At 44.3% G+C, this 18,167-nt stretch overlaps 1 protein-coding gene across 1 annotated transcript in view; it reads right to left on the reverse strand.

Moving 5' to 3' along the window:
• CATSPERE (catsper channel auxiliary subunit epsilon) overlaps nucleotides 1-18,167 on the reverse strand; it is a 120,878-nt gene that overhangs the window by 41,802 nt on the left and 60,909 nt on the right. Inside the window, exon 10 of the mRNA XM_042456618.1 lies at nucleotides 11,357-11,828. Within this exon, the coding sequence (XP_042312552.1) occupies nucleotides 11,357-11,828 (472 nt within the window). The remainder of the gene's footprint in view (nucleotides 1-11,356; nucleotides 11,829-18,167) is intronic.

Here is an 18,167-nt window from a genome sequence, read left to right on the forward strand (position 1 = left end):
TTGTGTGATTCGCAGAGACCATGAAAAAGAAAATAAATCTTTTTGAATTTGCATAATGATTACATAAGGACAGGTTGTCACCTGTAACGGTATTTCTTCGAGTGGTCATCTGCGAATACATACAAATGGGTTGTACTGTGCCTGTGCAGTGCTGCTTGGAAAACTTCTGGAATCACTGGGCAAAGTTAACTTTGCAACTTTTTGGTGGTAGCCCCACCCATCCATTATAAGTCCCCTGCCTTCCCACTCTTTCCCCATTTCCAAAATTTACGCCGCATAAGCGACATGAGAATGAGCCAATGAAGAGCAGGACACTGAGGGGAGGATGGGTGGGCAACTTGCCCTTTTTCTTCATGGTCTCTGCGAATCATACAAATGGGTTAGACTGACAAGCATAGGTCAGTGGTGGAGGGAGTGTCATGACACCAAGTTAGGTTCAAATAACGTGTTTATTAAACCACACAATAAAGATCTTTGAACCAAAACTGTGTTTGATGTGTTTAGTACTTCAATAAATAGTACTTTAAGTCATCAACAACAATAGGATCATATTATGAAACATGCAGAGGATGTCGTTACTGCCCTAGTTGCATGGGACCGAACCCTGGCCGGAAGAGGTCTGCCCAACAGTTCATAGCAGAGGTGGATGATTCTAGCCACCCATTTGGAAAGCCTCTGAGCAGTCACAGGCAGTCCCTTTTTTGGTTCCGAATAGCACTGGAACAGTCTCTCGGAATGGCTCGAACCTGCAGTCCTGTCCAAATAGAATGCCAAAGCATTCCGAACATCCAAGGTGTGCAAGTGGCGTTCAGTGTTGGTGGTCGGGTTCATGGCCAGGGTCAGTAAAACAATGTCCTGACACATCTGAAAAGATGACACCACCTTAGGCAGAAAGGTAATGTTGGTACGGAGGACAACCTTATCCTTATGGAACCTAAGGAAAGGCTGATTCCTCAGCAAGGCACAGAGCTCACTGGCACGGCGAGCAGAGGTGATGGCCACAAGAAAGGCTGTCTTCCAGGTCAACAGCCTCAAGTCAGCTGTGTCTATGGGCTCTAAAGGCTTGGATTGCAAACAAGACAGCACAGCGTCCAAACTCCAAGCCGGTGTCGGTACCGAGACTGAAGGATGGAGGTTGTTGCAACCCTTCAGGAAACTCTTCACCAGAGGGTCCCTAAAAAAGGAAGGTTTGCCATCAAACTGGAAATGAGAACAGATGGCAGAAAGATAACACTTGATGGAGGTGAGGCACAGCCCCGAATCCAAAAGTGTCATCAGGAACGCAGGATGGAGAGAGGTCTTTCACAGAGAGAAATTCAACAATTTTTTTTCCGTTTGGAAGCGTAGGATTTTTTGGTGATGGGCTTTTGGGCAGCCAAGATCACTGTCCATACCGAGGGAGGTAGCAAGTCTAGGACAGAGCCTCCACGCCACCATCGGTAGATTTTTGATGTCCGGATGCCTAACCTGGCTGTCCTGGACAGTGAGGAGATCTGGATGGAACTCGAGACGGAGAAAGTATTTCCTGGACAGGTGGAGCAGGGATGGAAACCATGGTTGTCTTGGCCACCAAGGCATGATCAGGATGGCATCCGAACGGTCTCTTGTCATCTTGGACACCACCCTAGTGATCAGTGGAAATGGAGGAAAGGTGTATAGCATCTCTCCTGACCAAGCGAAGATGAACGTGTCTCCAAGAGAGTTGTCGTTGCGCGCTCGGGAACAGAACTGGGGACAGTGGCTGTTGAGAGCAGTCATGAAGAGGTCGATCTGTGGGGTTCTCCACCGACTGATGAGATCGTTGACCATCTTGGGATGGAGCCTCTACTCGTGGAAAACGGTGGCAGAGCTGCTGAGCTGGTCGGCCAAGTCGTTCTCTTCTCCTGGCAAGTGGATTGCTTGGAGCAAAATCCCTCTTGGGATGCACCATATCCAGATGCGGAGCGTGATGTTGAGCAGGGTCTGTGACCTGGTGCTCCCTTGTTTGTTGAGGTGGTACATAACTGTGGTGTTGTCCATCAGAAGTACTACCTTGTTGGAAAGGTTCGTCTTGAAGGCTCTCAAAGGCTTTTCCACAGCAAGCATCTCGAGGGCATTGATGTGGAGAGCTTGTTTGTCTAGAGACCACTTGTCCTTGTTGAAGAGGCCTGACGTGTGGGCACTCCAACCTTCCATGGAAGCATCTGTGGTCAGGGTGACCTGAGGCTGAGGAGGTGAAAAAGGTATGCCAACGCAAACATTCTGGGAGTCGAGCCACCAGCAGAGCGAATGGGAAATTGATCTCGGGACTGTGATCCACTTGTACGGGGTGTCCGTCACTGCAATGAAGGCCAGCAGGAACCATGACTGGAGGGGCCGAAATCACAGTCTTGCCCACGGAGTCACGAACGTTGTGGAGGCCATGTGTCCCAGGGCTATTTGGACATCGCTGGCCCTCACTCACCTGTGGGCAAGATAAGCCTTGACTGCAGCACATAGAGCCTGGAAACGGTCCTGAGGGAGATAGGTGACGCAGTCTTCGGAATCGAGGACGGTATCGATGAACCTGATCTGCTTGACTGGAGTGAGATGTGACTTCTCCAAGTTTACCACGAGGCCGAGGGATGAGAGGAGTGACAGGTGAAGTCAACGTCTCTCCGTAATTTGTCCTCAGAGGGGGGCCGTGAGGAGCCATCCAGGAACCTCGTTGGTGAAGGTAAGCCACCACTGGAGCCATGCACTTGGTAAAGACTCTCGGAGCTGTGGATAGGCCAAAGGGAAGGACATCGTATTGATACATATCGGGACCGACAGCAAAGGACAGGAACCTCCGGTGACTCTCTCAAATCCCCATGTGGGAGTATGCGTCCTTCAGATCGATCATCGCGAACCACAGGTCCTGCTGTAATAAGGGCAAAATAGAGGCAAGAGTTATCATGTGGAATTGATGATAGGCCAAATAGAAGTTGAGGAGTCGTAGATCTAAAATGGGCCGCCATTGGTCTTGGGGACAGTAAAATATCTAGAGAAAAAACATCTGGGGTCTTGTGAAGGGTCCACAGGTGAAATTGTGCCCTTTGTCAAGAGAGTGCATATTTCGTCGAGAAGGGTGTCTGGGGGGGGGGGGGATGGTGGAAACAACAGCTCCAGTTGGAGGGAGCTCTTCAAACTCAAGGGCATAACTCCTACAGACGATGTCAAGGATTCAAGAGTCGGAAGTCACACTGGCCCAGGTGTTACAGAAGGGCCTCAAAATGTCACAGAAGAAGAAGCTGGAGGAGACAACGGAGCACGCAGCAACCCTTCAGGATCTCTTCTTGCCCTGGTCCGTATCCTGTATGCGGTAGTTCTTCCAGTACCGAGCAGGGGGCTGGCGGCGGCCAGAAGAAGAAGAGGACTAGGACAGGTAGCGCTGCCTCTGGTGCTCCTGTTGCTGGTATGGGCGGTCTTGTTGGAAAGGCCGCTGGCCTTGGCCATACCTCTGTTGCTGACCTCCAAAACACTTTCGAAAAGAGGGTTGAGAAGGTGTGGACATACCATGTTTCTTGGCAGCCGCCTCCATATGGTACTTGAAGTTGAGGCGCTCGTCAGTCTCGCAATTGAACAGGGCTGCATCGTCAAACGGCATGTCCTCAATAGTGGCCTTTGCGTTTGGGTTCAGATCTGAGGAACGGAGCCAAGCGTGTCTTCTCAAGGCAATGGCAGTCGCCATAGACTTGGCTGAGCAATCAGTAGAGTGTCAGGCTGAAGTTATTAGCCAGCTCCCAATAGAATGAGCCTTATCTCTGATCTCCGTCAGGATGCCCTGACATTCATCTGGGATGTCCGGAATGATAGGAGAGATCCGTTCCACCAAGCACTGTATGTATGCTCCCATACAGGCATTGTAATTTGCGACTTTGAGTCCAAGAACAGAGGAGGCGTAGGCCTTCTTTGCCAGGCCATCAACTTTCTTCGCCTCCCGGTCAGCAGGTGACGTGGACGTCTTTGGCGTGAAGGACTGCTGAGACCCTTCAACAACAGCAGAGTTCTGCTTGGGGTGGGCAAACAGCCAAAAAGATTGGGATGGAGAAATCCTATACAAGGATTCAATCTTCCTGGCCGTGGGTGCCACAGAAGCTGGTGCGTCCCAAGAGCGTTTGACTATCCTTTCCAATGAAGGTAGCAAAGGGATGGAAGCTAGCGTTGGGACCTTGCTGTGAACCTGCCTTTCAATAGGTTCGGCGGTGTCATCCTCCATGTGAGTGATCTGTAGGTCCAACGCGTTTGCCATCTTAATGATGTGCTCTGCAAAGGTATGGATGTCATTGGTGGGAGACGAAGCACCTGGTTGAAACAGTTATTGAGGAGAATGTTGGGTGGCCTCATCCGAGGAGCCCAAGTCAACGTGTGATGCACGAGGGTCTCCATGCTGGGACTCGTCATGGTCCGAATCTGAGACGTCATCAACCATCACCGCTTGAGAAGACGAGGGAAATGTCTGGGTAGCAGCGGCAACAGTGGAATGGGGTGTTGGTACTGAGGCAGCAAAGGGTACTGAAGCCGTTGGTGGTAAAGTGGATTTTGGCATTGGTGGGACAGTGGATTTCTGGCCCAAGCGACGACGGACGACATAGTGACTGACAGAGACATAATATTTGTCTGTTTTGCTGTCATAGAAGAAGTAACAGTCCTCCTGCTGAAGGAAATGCAGAGGCTGGTGAATCTCTGCCTGATGGACTTGAACCTGAAGAACCGGTGTGGGAGACCGTTGACTTTGGGAAAAGCCTCCATGAGGTGACATGGCTGGCAGAATGGCAGCGTCGACCTCTTCATCAGAGATTTATGGAAGGCCAATGTAGCAGGCGGAGAGGAAACCAAAGCCGAAACCGGTGTTCAATGAGTCTGGAGAGATTAGGGTTCAACTGGTACCGATGAGTCCTGTCTGGGTATAGAAGAGGCAGCACGGTCTTTAGAGGACGACCAAGCGCCATCAGGAGTCTTGGTTCAGGCTTTCTTGGAGTGAACCTTCTCCTGAATCCAAAGGCCTCTTTTTGAGGAGGATTTAGAGCTTGATTCCCTTAGGAAGCTCGTATCCTTATCATGGGCCAAATCCTTCTTGGAGCTCGAGTCCCTGTGCTTAGTCTTGTCCTTTTTGGAGGACTTAGACTTGAACTTCGTCTGGCGTGCTCATTTGGACCCAAAATCCCTTTCCGGGACAGAAACGACAGTGGCACTTGGCTCAGTGGAGGAGTTCTGGGCCACAGAAACAGCAGCCGTAGGTACCGACTCCAAAGTAGCAGGTGCAGAAGTGGGGCGGGAGGCTGACGGAGGCAAGAGAGCCTGCTGGTACAAGGCAGCCTTGAGGCGAGAGCCACAATTTTTTCTGGCCTGGGGAGTCAGAGACTTGCAGAGGGCACAAGTCTTAGGGTTGTGAGCCTTACTGAGGCAGAGAAGGCAAGAAGAGTGGGTATCCTGTCCGGAGATCTTACCACCACACACATCGCATTTCTTGAGCAGAGCCGGAGACATCGTAAGACGAATCACATTCCAAAGTGAAGTTGTAAGAACATACAGATTGGTCAACAATACACAAGGGGGTGGGAGTGGGTGTCAGATCAAGAATGATCAAGGAAGCCGAGGTCAAGATTTTTTTAGAGAAAACAAGCGGATTCCAGCAGCCAAGTTCCTAAGCAGCTAACGTGGCGGAAAAAAGGAACTGAGGAAAGAGTGGAAAGGCAGGGGACTTATAAGGGATGGGTGGGGCTACCGCCAAAAAGCTGCAAAGTTAACTTTGCCTGGTGATTCCAGATGTTTTCTGAGCAGCACTGCGCAGGCAAGTACAGCCCATTTGTATGATTCACAGAGACCACGAAGAAGAAATCACTATGTGGGATTGCATTCCCAACCTCGGTCTTGCTGCTCATTTTCTTGGATGAGTTACCCATTCTTTGTGACTGGTCAAGCCTCTCATAGCAGCCATGGGAGCCATTTTATGGTGGAACCCTTGGCAGTCTCAAATTTCCAAAAGAGTCCATGGGCCCCCAAAGTCTGGGGCCTCAAATATGAAATGCTTGTGTTTGAGGATGTTAATCCTCTAGTGCTGTATTGCAGAACAAGAGAAGACATGAATGGATGAGAGAAGCAAGAGGAAACATTAGTTCGTACAGTTGGCCAACCCCTTCTGTGGGCTGGCCTTCTGTGGGATTGAGCTCATGCAGAAGGCAAGCCCCGATAGAAAAAATGGGACACGCTGTGGGAGTATGCCCCATTGTCCTTAATGGGATTTGAGCATATGCTTCATACCCCTTACGTGGGATGAGTGGGTCTGGAATGGATCCATGGACTGTACCATGACGGATGCAGGTCACGCTCATGTGGATTGATTTTTGTATGCATGTAAGAGGTAAGAGAAAGCCAATGAGGTGTAGTGATGTGAATGTTGGATGACAACTCTAGAGACCAGGGTTCAAATCCAGGATTGGCCATGGAAATCCACTGGGTGACCGTGAGCAAGTGACATGCCCTCAGCCTCAATGGATGGCAATGGCAAACCCCCTCTGAAGACTTGCCAAGAAAACCTCATGAGAAGTTCACCTTAGGGTCTCTGTAAGTAAAAAATGACTTGAAAGCACACAACAACATGAGGTAAGAGTGATGAAGTACAGTGGTACCTCGGGATACGAAATACCCAGGTTACGAAATTTTCGGGATACGAAAAAATCCCATAGAAAATAATTGTTCCGGGTTACGAATGTTTACTCGGGTTACGAAAAAAAATTTTGGTGCTTTTTTCGGCTTTTTCGCACGAAACGCGGCTTTTCCCCATTAGCGCCTATGGCAATTCGGCTTACGAAGGCTTTTTGGGTTACGAAAGCGGCCGCGGAACGAATTAAATTCGTAACCCGAGGCACCACTGTAGTTCGAAAAGAAGGAAAAACTCATACTACCAGATGTCATTTAGCTTGCTTTGGGTCATCCTGTCAACCAGTTGGTTCACCACTGCTGTCTCTCTTTCCTCCTTTTTAAAAGCAGGCTATACATTCTCTTTAGTTTAGGTCCTATGAGGTTTTCCCACAAGTATTCCTTTCTATCCATTCTGGTCTCTTTCTTCAGACTCCATACAATTATTATTCTCTCAGATTCTTAAAAGCTTACAAAATTCAGCGTCTAAAAATTCTAGCATAATCCTATATGTTTTTACTCAGAAGTAAACTCCACTGAGTTTAATAGGACCCCCCCCCCCCGATAAAGTTGTAAAAAGACCCATCAAACTGGGAGTAAATCTCACTAAACTCAATGAGATACTCTCATTTTGCAAAATGAGATATTGGAAAAAGATTTATAGTTGTGTTTTGGTGAAAAATAGACTTAATATGGGAAACCCAACTATATTAAAACTACCCTCCCCCCCAACTAAAAAACAACACGTACTCCTCCCCAACTACAGGGGCTCAAATTCTGAACAAGGAAGCAGCACGGGGTATGGTTTATATTGTGCAAATGCTTAGAAATTCTGCCACGGCTTATTTTATGGGTATGTTTTATTTTGGGGGAAACAGGGTAACACGCAAACCACTATACCATGATTGTAATGTGCACTGAATCTCAGCTTTAATATATTTCAGTGACTTCAAGTGATGCAGAATGCAGACACTAGAATACTTGTGAGGATCAGGAGTTCAGAGGACATAACACAGATAATCTACTACACGAGTAGGCAACTATCAGCTACTCAGAAATTCCTGGAGTGCTGCACCCTCCATTTTTGACTCCACAGTCCCCTCATTTCCCCACAGTTCAAAAGAAGCCCTCCATATTGCACACTGACCAACAGCATCCCTTATTTGTTTATTTGTTTGTTTATTTGATTTATTTCCTGTCTTTCTCCCAAAATGGGATTCAAGGCAGCTTACAATAATTTTAAATTGATACAATTAAAACATTAATTACAAAAGTTAAAAAGTTAATTACTAAAGTGTAAGTTAAAAACACAGCATAGTAAAAACCATTTCAAAGTAAAACAAACAAACAAACACCACCACATTAAAAGAGCACACCACACTGCATAAGTAAAATTCACCCATCAAAAGCCTGCCTGAATAAAAATGTCTTCAGTTGCTGTCGAAAAGAGAGCAGGGAGGGGGGCAACCTAACTTCCTGTGGCCAGGGGTTTCAGCGTCTGGGAGCAGCCATAGAGAAGGCCTTCTGAGTCCTCACCAAACACACCTGTGAAGATGGTGGGACTGAGAGAAAGACCCCTTCTGACTATCTTGACACCCAGGCTGGCTTGTATAGGGTGATATGGTCCTTCAGTACCTTGAATTATGCTTGGAAACAGACTGGAAGCCAGTGCAGCTATTTCAGCAGGGGAGTGACATGATCCCTGTAGTTAGCTCTAGTCAACAGTCTGGCCACAGCATTTTGGGTCTGCTGAAGTTTTTGAATGGTTTCCAAAGGTAGCCCCAAGTAGAGTGCATTGCAGTAGTCCAACCAGGATGTACCTGAGGCATGTGGCACCATAGCCAGATCTGACTTCTCAGATCTCTTAAAGACTCAAAGGCTGCAGATGCCCATTCTGTGTCATGGTGCAAGAATCCATGAATCCCACAGAAATGCTCAGAGGCTCCATGTGGCCCATTGGTAGCACTTTACTCACCTCTGCTATAAGACCTGGCTGGGCATTAAGTTCACCTGCTAAGGACTGGCTCATAGATCAAGATGTATTACACTAGTGGGCACTAGAAATAAAGCCTTAGTAGTGATTTCACATGACCTCAGTTTGGTTACTTTCTTAAGCTTTAAAATTTGTTTTAAAAATGCATTTAATTAAAATTGCTATGAGGCAGGATTTAAACTGCAATTATTTTAATGTTAAAATTAGATTTTGACTGTATTTTAAATACAATTATTGCTGTGCACCTTCAAGTTGTTTCCAACCCTAAGGCGAGCTTACTTACTTAGGCCCGGTACAAACAGGCACAAAGTGCTGGCCTGTGGACAGAGTCACGGCAGAGTGTCCACACCCTCAATATTGTGACTCTGCCCCCCTCACACCATGACGCTGCACACCATTCTTGATGGCACACGGCATCATGGTGCAACCCTGGTGCTGAATCTAGATGATACAGCATCAAAAGGGCATTACAAAGCTGTGCTGCGGCAGCTGTGACATCCTTTAGAGGGTGCAAAAAAGAGCTGCATTTTGTGATCCTTTTTCCACCCTCCAGAGGCTGGATCAGGGCTGCTGCGTGCAGTGGCCGCAGTCCCAATCTGGACAGTAAAGTGGCGGCTGCATGCCTCCCCTTAGGGGCTGTTAGTACAGCCCCTTACTTACTGTATTTATACCCTACTCTTCAGCCAGAAAGGCTCTCAGAGTGGCTTACAGATAGTTAATTACACATTTCCCTGCCCTCAGGCTTACAATCTAAAAAAGACATAACATAAAAGAAGAAGGGAATGTCAGTAGGGAAGGGGAATAAGTCCAGAGGTTCTTCTCTCCCTCCAAGGCCTGGACCATTGCAGATGGACTGGAGGGAGGGCTCTTTTTCTTACTTTAGAAGGAACCTAATGAAGCTGACAGACCTTTCTCACCCTCTTCTCCTGCCAATATAGCAGGAACTGGGCTGGAAGCCATCGCCATGAAATCATGAAAGCTGTCACTCCACTCAAAGGTGCTATAGTCGTTCCCCAAGACATCAAAGGAAGGGTCTTCAGCTCAGATAGGATTTGTAGTCCTTGATGGTTCAGGATGCTGGGAGTCTGTACTCCGTTGTCCAACAGTACCAGCCCCTTACAATCTCAATGGTGTTGAGACAGTCATAGTCGCCTTAGTCGATGATCTCTGTCTGGGCATCAACGAGGGAAGTGTGACCTTGTTGGTGCTCTTGGACATATTAGCGGCTTTCAATATCATAGTCCATGGTATCCTTCTGGAACGCCTGAGGGAGATAGGTATTGGGGGCACTGCACTCCAGTGGCTCACACTTCCCCTAAAGGATGAAGTTCGCAGTTTGGGGTTTCTTCTGGATCCATTTCTACAGTTATCATCCCAAGTAGATGCGATGGCCAGAAGTGCCTGTTACCAATTTCAGTTGATACGCCAACTGCGTCCCTACCTGGACCGAAAGGACCTTGAAGTAGTGGTATTTGCACTGGTAATCTCTCATCTTGATTTCTGCAATGCGCTTTACATGGGGCTACCTTTGTACCAAGTTCAGAAACTTCAATTGGTGCAAAATGCGGCAGCCAGATTGGTCACTGGAACACCTAGGTCAGACCACATAACACCAGTACTAAAATCTCTTCACTGGCTGCCGATTAGTTTCCAGGCACAGTACCAAGTGTTGGTCATTACCTTTAAAGCCCTACATGGCTTGGGCCTGAGTTACTTGAAGGTACGCCTCTCCCTACACAATCCGCCTCGCACTCTCAGAACAACTGGGAAGAACCTCTTGGATTATCCAAAGACTAGACTAAGATCAACTTCCCACAGGGCATTTACTGCTATGGCTCTCAAATTGTGGAATGGCTTGCCGGAGGAGATCCATCTTATTACCACCTTAGATGCCTTCAAGAAGGCACTCAAGACGGATCTCTTCTGGCAAGCCTATCCTCTTGATCTGCTATAACAATTATAAGAAGATACTTCATTTTGAGCATGTATGGGAAGCTAGATGTTGATATTGAATTTTTATAGGATTGATTTATTGCTGTATGAATGTATTTTAACTGAATTGTAATTTTAAATTTTATGTACTCCCGCCTCAATCCGCAGGGAGAGGTGAGAAATATACAAATAAAAATTATTATTATTATTATTATTATTATTATTATTATTATTATTATTACCACCTCAGGGCAGACAGCCCCCAGAGGCAGACAAAGGAGGACCAAACCTATCATGGGTTTTTCTCAGCAAGATTTGTTCAGATGGGTTTTGGCTTTGACTTCCTCTGAGGCTGAGATAGTGTTACTTGCCCAAGATTACCCAGTGGGTTTCTATGGCTAAGCAGGGATTTGAACCCTTTCTCCTGAGCCCTAGTCCACATTCAAACCACTACACCACACTGGCTCTTGTTTTAAACACTATGTCATGTTTAATTATACTTATTAGTCTACAAAGAGAGGGCTTTACTTCAGATAAATATATTTAATTTAGAAAAGTGGAGTGTCCCATGCATATATTCAAAGAATATCATAATAAGAATGATTATGTTGCAGGAGGAATCTACTTGACACCTACATTAGTTCAAATGTTTAAATTATTTCTTAGCATAGCAACCCACCATCACACTATTATAACTTGAACTAAGTCATTCAAAAATATATATAACCCTTATGATAATCTACAGTTTACATTGCATCTAAAATTTCTGTTAACATTTTATATACTAACCAATAATAATTTGATGAATAGCAGATCCTTCAGCTGCTGCTGAAAATGGTGTGCTTGTACCAGACATGTTAAGAAATCCATAGTCTTTGTTGTCTTTATAAGTATAAAATATCTTATCATTATCCCACAACACCATGGATTTTTTTGCTGAAGACAAAACTTCCATAAACATAACTCCCGTTTTGGGTGGATCCAAGACAAAGTCTCCTAAAGACCATAATTCTAAGGCTTCATTATATGTAACTAAGTACAATATATCAGTGCCCAAGCACCCAGTACACTGTATTAGTATTGCAATTAAAGTTATGAGTGAATCATAGCAAGCAGAGACTATTACTAGATCTAAGTCTCTTCGTAAATTCAGTGATTCCTTTATCACTCCTGTATCTGCTAATAGATGAAAGTCATAATCCAGAAGTCCTCTAACAATTTCTTCATCTGTCCATATAAGTAATTCACTTAATTGTTTGTTCTGTAAGAAAATAAAAATAGTACATTTCCAAAACTGTATAAAATACTAATGCATTTCTAAGCTTATCATAAATTACAATATCTTAAATCAAGAATGAAAAGCTGTTGTCAGGGATAAATGCATCTTTTACTCCTTCAAGAAGGGTTAGGAAAAGACAAAACCCACTTTGCTCTTACTTGTGCTAGTTTTTCTAGTAACCCACTGGATATTCACGAAAAGAATTCACTGTAAAATCTAAAAAAACTGGAAACTTTCTATGAAACAACATATAAAAGTAAAGGACTTTGCCTTGCCCACTATAAACATACCTGGCAATTTAACTGCTGCTCTTGTAGAAAAAACCAAAAACCTTAGCCCTTGCACACTACACAATAGCAGAATAATCCCTCTTTATTTACCATAGTTCCATCCCATCAAATCCTGGGATTTGTAGTTTAGGAAGAGGTATTTAGATTTCTCAAGCAAGAGAGTTCTAGTGCCTCATCAAGCTACAAACTCCAAGATTCCATAGGATGTGGTCATATTGGTTAAAGTTGAATAATAATGCTATAATTATGCTATAAATATGCAGTGTGAAAGGGCTTATAGATCACAAAGATGTACAGTATCTACATAGATGTATCTAATGTATCACTTTTCTATGTTTTTAATTGTATCGTTCTTTTAATATTGTGAGCCGCTCTGGGTCCCAGTTCTGGGAAAATAGCAGGATACAAATAAATATCCTCCTCCTCCTCCTCCTCCTCGCAAACTCATAGTCTGTTATATACAGACAAAATTGGTTTAAGTTGCAGTCCTAATATACACTTTTTAGAGAATAAGTCTATTTGAATTCTATCAAACTGTACAAGATTACACAAAGTTTTCAACATTAAACTGCATATTAAGCAGATTAAAATTAACTAATGCAAACAAATCTATAAATAATAAAATGCAAAGGTACTAGTTAAGTATTCTTTATGGGGTTTTTTTATGTTTGTTGACGTTTTCTTTCCAGCTATTTATTCTTTCTGTTAAAGTGCTGGTGTGTTTTTGAGTTTTTACAGCAAGAAGTTCTTCAAAACTGCACTAGTACCACATAAGGATTTTTGAAAAAGAATACTATCTAGAAGCCCTGATTACTCTACCTACAACATCTTTACTTCATTGACATCAGGTTGTGTCAACTTTGTTACTCTTAGGTTCCTGTTCGTTTAGCATTTTGTACGATGTTGTTTTACACACATTGAATATATTTTGGCATTGTTTTGATTTTTTTTGTGTGTATACCTGTGTATATAATTTAGTGTTTGTTCAATGTTTCTGTTTGTTTGTTTGTTTGTTTTGACCATATCTGGGACAGAATTTTCTGTAAATAATATTTTATACATTTAGAAGCAGGGGTACAGTCAGCCCGTACTATACTGGACTCGCCATCTGCAGACTGGAGCATCTGCGGATGGCTCTGCCTATTTTCCCCAATGGCAGTGTGTGCACATGGCCATGCTGATGTAGCCACACGCATGACACACCATCATTGTAAACAAGCAGTTCCATTGTTTTTGGCATCCAAGAGGGTGTCCGGAATGGAACCCCTGTACATATGAAGGGCCAACTGTAAATGGTAATCTAGATACTTAAACAGGAATGGAAAAAACTGATAAAAACAGACCAAAGGATAGGAAGTGGAAACTCATCATTAAAATTAATGCGCTGTGCTGTGTAGTCTTGTTGTGGCTGGATGTTAAAAATTGTGGAGTGATGGGTATGTATTTTATGTGTAGACAGGCTTTTGTATGTTTTATTTAGTAACTTTGTTAACTTATGTCAAAATCAATAAAAATTATTAATAAAAATCAACAGTAAGCCTGCCTTTAGGCTTTCCTCGGGGATGGTGGTGGCGTAGAATTAAGAGATGAGGATATAGGGAGGGATGGAGTGGAGGGGACCTAATAGGACTTGAGTGGGGGATATTCTGAGGGGGAATTGGAGAGGGAAGGAAAGAGGTGGGGGAGGAACTGGGATGAATGGGGAAGGAGGATAATTTAGCCTACAATGATTCCCAAACTCTGGCCTTCCAGGTTTTGCGCTTCCCAGAATCCCAGACTATTGGCCAAGAGGGCTGACATTTCTGGGAGCTGAAGTCCAAAACACCTGGAGGACAAGAGTTTGAGAATCATTGGCCAAGAACAAGGTGGTGTAAATATCAGGGTGACAAATCCTACTGGTCATTTTCATTTTGTTTTTGTTTTCCTTCTTTGTTTTTTTTAGTCATATATTTCTAGGTTTTTTGTTTATGATATAGTCTGTGTATGTATGTTGGCTTTTTAACTTTTGAAAATAATTAATAAACAATCCTGAGGAATAGCAAAACAAGGACTCCGCAAATGCAAATGGGAAACCACTCAGAGTCAGGGGCTTTCTAAGCAGATAATGATCACCAATTAGCAGACGCTAATCCTCTTTTGCATTAGCCTCCTAGCCTGAGGCCTGCCATCAGCACAGAACAATACACATGCAAATCACTCTTGCATCCCCAGGCTCACACAGTGTGTGTGTGTGTATACACACACACACATACACACCCACTTTTTCCAGGCAAGCATTCTCTGAAGATGCCAGCCACAGGTGCTGGTGAAACGTCAGGAAGAAAATCTTCTAGAACATGGCCACATAGCCCAAAAACCCCACAAAAAATCCAGAGAAAAGATTCAAAATCATCTTCCTCTCTAAAAGTGGGATATCATCTAGGCTGAGAAACCTGAGCAGGTCTAGAGAAGCTGGGCCTTGATGGAATCTCCCTCTCCTCCTGTGTTCTGGTGGAGCCTGAAGCAGCCAGGTTTCCTGAGTTCAGTTAACTCACTCACTGCTCCATTGTGAGATGCACATTCAATGTCTGTTTCTGTTGTTATCCAACCTCAAGTCAATCTTGACCTATGGCGACCTTGTAGATGATCTGAACACGAGGGGACAACAAGAGATCTGTGTAACTTCTATACTTCTTCTATTTACAAGATATATATATCAGGGTACATAATTATAAACGACATCAACAATTGACAATATGCATCAGACAAGTGGATGATAACAGTCCATGTGAACAATGTTGCTAATTTGAGCAGTGAAAATGGTAATATTAGCCGTCCCGTCGGTATTCAACCCATAAAGGACCCTGCTACCAGCTAATATTACCAGTTCCTACTTCAAGTTTGTTTGATCCAAGCATCATCTATTATTATTGCTGTCCAGTTTTTGAACTTTAATATTATGTTGCAGCAGTAGAACCATTTTCACTGCTCAAATTAGCAACATTGTTCACATGGACTGTTATCATCCACTTGTCTGATGCATATTGTCAATTGTTGATGTCGTTTATAATTATGTACCCTGATATATATATCTTGTACAGTGGTGCCTCGGGTTACGAAATTAATTCGTTCCGCCGCCGCTTTCGTAACCCGAAAAGCATTCGCAAGCCGAAATGCCATAGGCGCTAATGGGGAAAAGCCGCGATTTCATGCGAAAAAGCCGAAAAAAGCACCAAAAATTTTTTCGTAACCCGAAAGAACATTCGTAACCCAGAACAATTATTTCCTATGGGATTTTTTCGTATCCCGGAAATTTCATAACCTGGGTATTTCGTATCCCGGGGTACCACTGTAAATAGAAGAAGTATAGAAGTTACACAGATCTCTTGTTGTCCCCTCGTGTTCAGATTGTCTAAGTGTAAGCCTGCTGCTCGTTGTTGGTGTGACCTTGTAGATGAGACATCTCCAAGATTCCCTGCCCTCCATTGCTCTGCTCAGTTCCTGCAAATTCATACCTGTGACCTCCTTAATAGAGTCCATCCATCTAGCTTGCAGCCTTTGTAATGGGCCAAGAGCTGTAGGACTAGGATCTGGAGGAAATGTCTGATGAGGAGGCCAAGGAAGCAATCCAGACAAGTCTTCCAGATAGAGAACAGCCTGCAGCTCTCCCTGTTGCAGAGCAGCCAGCTCTCCTTGCTGAAGAGCCTCAGCTAGCTCATCCTCTGGAAGTGCAGCTTCAGCCAGCAGGACAAAGGCAAGATTCACCTACTGATGAGACAGAGGACACAGCTGGAGTCCTCAATCAAGGAGTAGGGACAAAATAATAAAACAAAGGATACAAGAAAGATGCTCACCCAGGCTGCATGCCAAGCAGCAACAAACCGGCTCTGATCAGAACCAGGTGGTGTCAGGCTATTTAAGAGCTGAGCTTGGTTCATATAAGTGCTGGAAGCAACTTGTCTGTTTCCTGGCCAGTATGCCTGTTACCAGATTCCTGCATTTCCTACTTCAGACTTCCTGGCTTCTTCAACCCTTGAATTGTGTTGCCTTTGTTTCCTGTTGCCTCCCTTGACTTGGGCTGCTTGTCCAATGCCTTTCTTTTAATGGACTCTCACATGCAAGGATGCTTTCTAGCTGTTTGTAATTCACTGCCTCTGCCTGCATTATCAGTTATAGAATCACAGAATCAGAGTTGGAAGAGACTGCATGGGCCATCCAGTCCAACCCCTTGCCATGCAGGAAATCCAAATCAAAGCATTCCCGACAGATGGCCATCTAGCCTCTGCTTAAAGACCTCCAAGGAAGGAGACTCCACTACACTCCGAGGGAGTGTGTTCCACTGTCGAACAGCCCTTACTGTCAGGAAGTTCTTCCTAATGTTGAGGTAGAATCTCTTTTCCTGTAGCTTGCATCCATTGTTCCGGGTCCTGTTCTCTGGAGCAGCAGAAAACAAGCTTGCTCCCTTCTCAATATGACATCCTTTCAAATATTTAAACAGAGCTATCATATCACCTCTTAACCTTCTCTTCTACAGGCTAAACATCCCCAGTTCCCTGAGTCGTTCCTCATAGGGCATGGTTTCCAGACTTTTCACCATTTTATTTGCCCTCCTTTGGACACGCTCCAGTTTCTCAATGTCCTTTTTGAATTGTAGTGCCCAGAACTGGACACAATATTCTAGGTGGGGTCTGACCAGAGCAGAATACAGTGGCACTATTACTTTTTTTGATCTAGACACTATACTTTTATTGATGCAGCCTAAAATTGCATTGGCCTTTTTAGCTGCCGCATCGCACTGTTCACTCATGTTCAACTTGTAGTCTACTTGCACTCTAAGATCCCTTTCACATGTAGTTTCATTCAGCCAGGTGTCCCTCATCCTATATCTGTGCATTTTATTTTTCTGCCTTTTGTTGCAGACATATTCAAAAAATCCCTTTTTATTCTTTTTAACCTCTCTAGCAAGCCTGAGTTCATTTTGTGCTTTAGCTTTTCTGACTTTACCCCTACACATGCCTGCTATTTATTTGAACTCCTTTTTTGTGATCCCCCCCCCCCTTTTATACATGTTCTGTTTCAAACTCAACTCGGTTGAAAGTTCCTTAGTCATCCATCTTGGTTCCTTGAGACACTTCCCGTTTTTCTTTCTCACTGGAACTGTTTGAAATTGTGCCTTCAGTATCTCCCTTTTGAGAAACTCCCATCCGTCCTGAATTCCCATCCCTTTTAGTATTTCTGACCACGGGATCGCCCTCAATACTTCTCTAAGTTTACTGAAATCTGCTCTCCTAAAGTCTAGCATGCGTGTTTGACTATGCCTGGCTTCTCCTTTCCACTGTATAACAAACTCCAGGAGAACATGGTCACTTCCACCTAATGATCCCACCACTTGCACTCCATTAACCAAGTCATCCTTGTTGGTTAGGATCAGATCTAAAATAGCTGACCCCCCTGTTGCCTCTTCCTCCTTTTGGACCATGAAACTGTCTTCCAGGCAAGTGAGGAATTTGCTAAACCTTGAGGATTTGGTTGAGTTTGACTTCCAGCAAATATCAGGATAGTTGAAGTCGCCCATCACTACTACATCTCTCTTTTCTGACTGTGTGGTTATCTGTTCTAGAAAGATATCATCCAATTCCTCAGTCTGACTTGGGGGTCTGTAGTAGACTCCCACCATAACATCCTTGTTGTTTCCTTCCCCTTTAATTTTTATTCAGATGCTCTCCACCTGGCTTCCATGATTGATGTCCTGGATCTCTTCACTGGTGTAAATATATAGTGCTATTCCTCCTCCTTTCCTGTTTGGCCTATTTCTCTTAAAAAGGTTATACCCCTCTATTTCCACATTCCAATCATGAGACTCATCCCACCAGGTTTCAGTGATGCCTATTATATCATATTTGCTTTGTTGTACTAGGAGTTCGAGTTCATCTTGCTTATTTCCCATGCTCTGAACTTAGAAGAATGATGTGTCTAACACCATAATCCTATATATTTCAATATCCTATTGAAACCCTACTGAACTTAGTGGAACTTACTCCCATGTAAATGT

Source organism: Sceloporus undulatus, chromosome 1, assembly GCF_019175285.1.
Source record: "Sceloporus undulatus isolate JIND9_A2432 ecotype Alabama chromosome 1, SceUnd_v1.1, whole genome shotgun sequence".
In the NCBI taxonomy this organism is placed as follows: Eukaryota; Metazoa; Chordata; class Lepidosauria; order Squamata; family Phrynosomatidae; genus Sceloporus; species Sceloporus undulatus.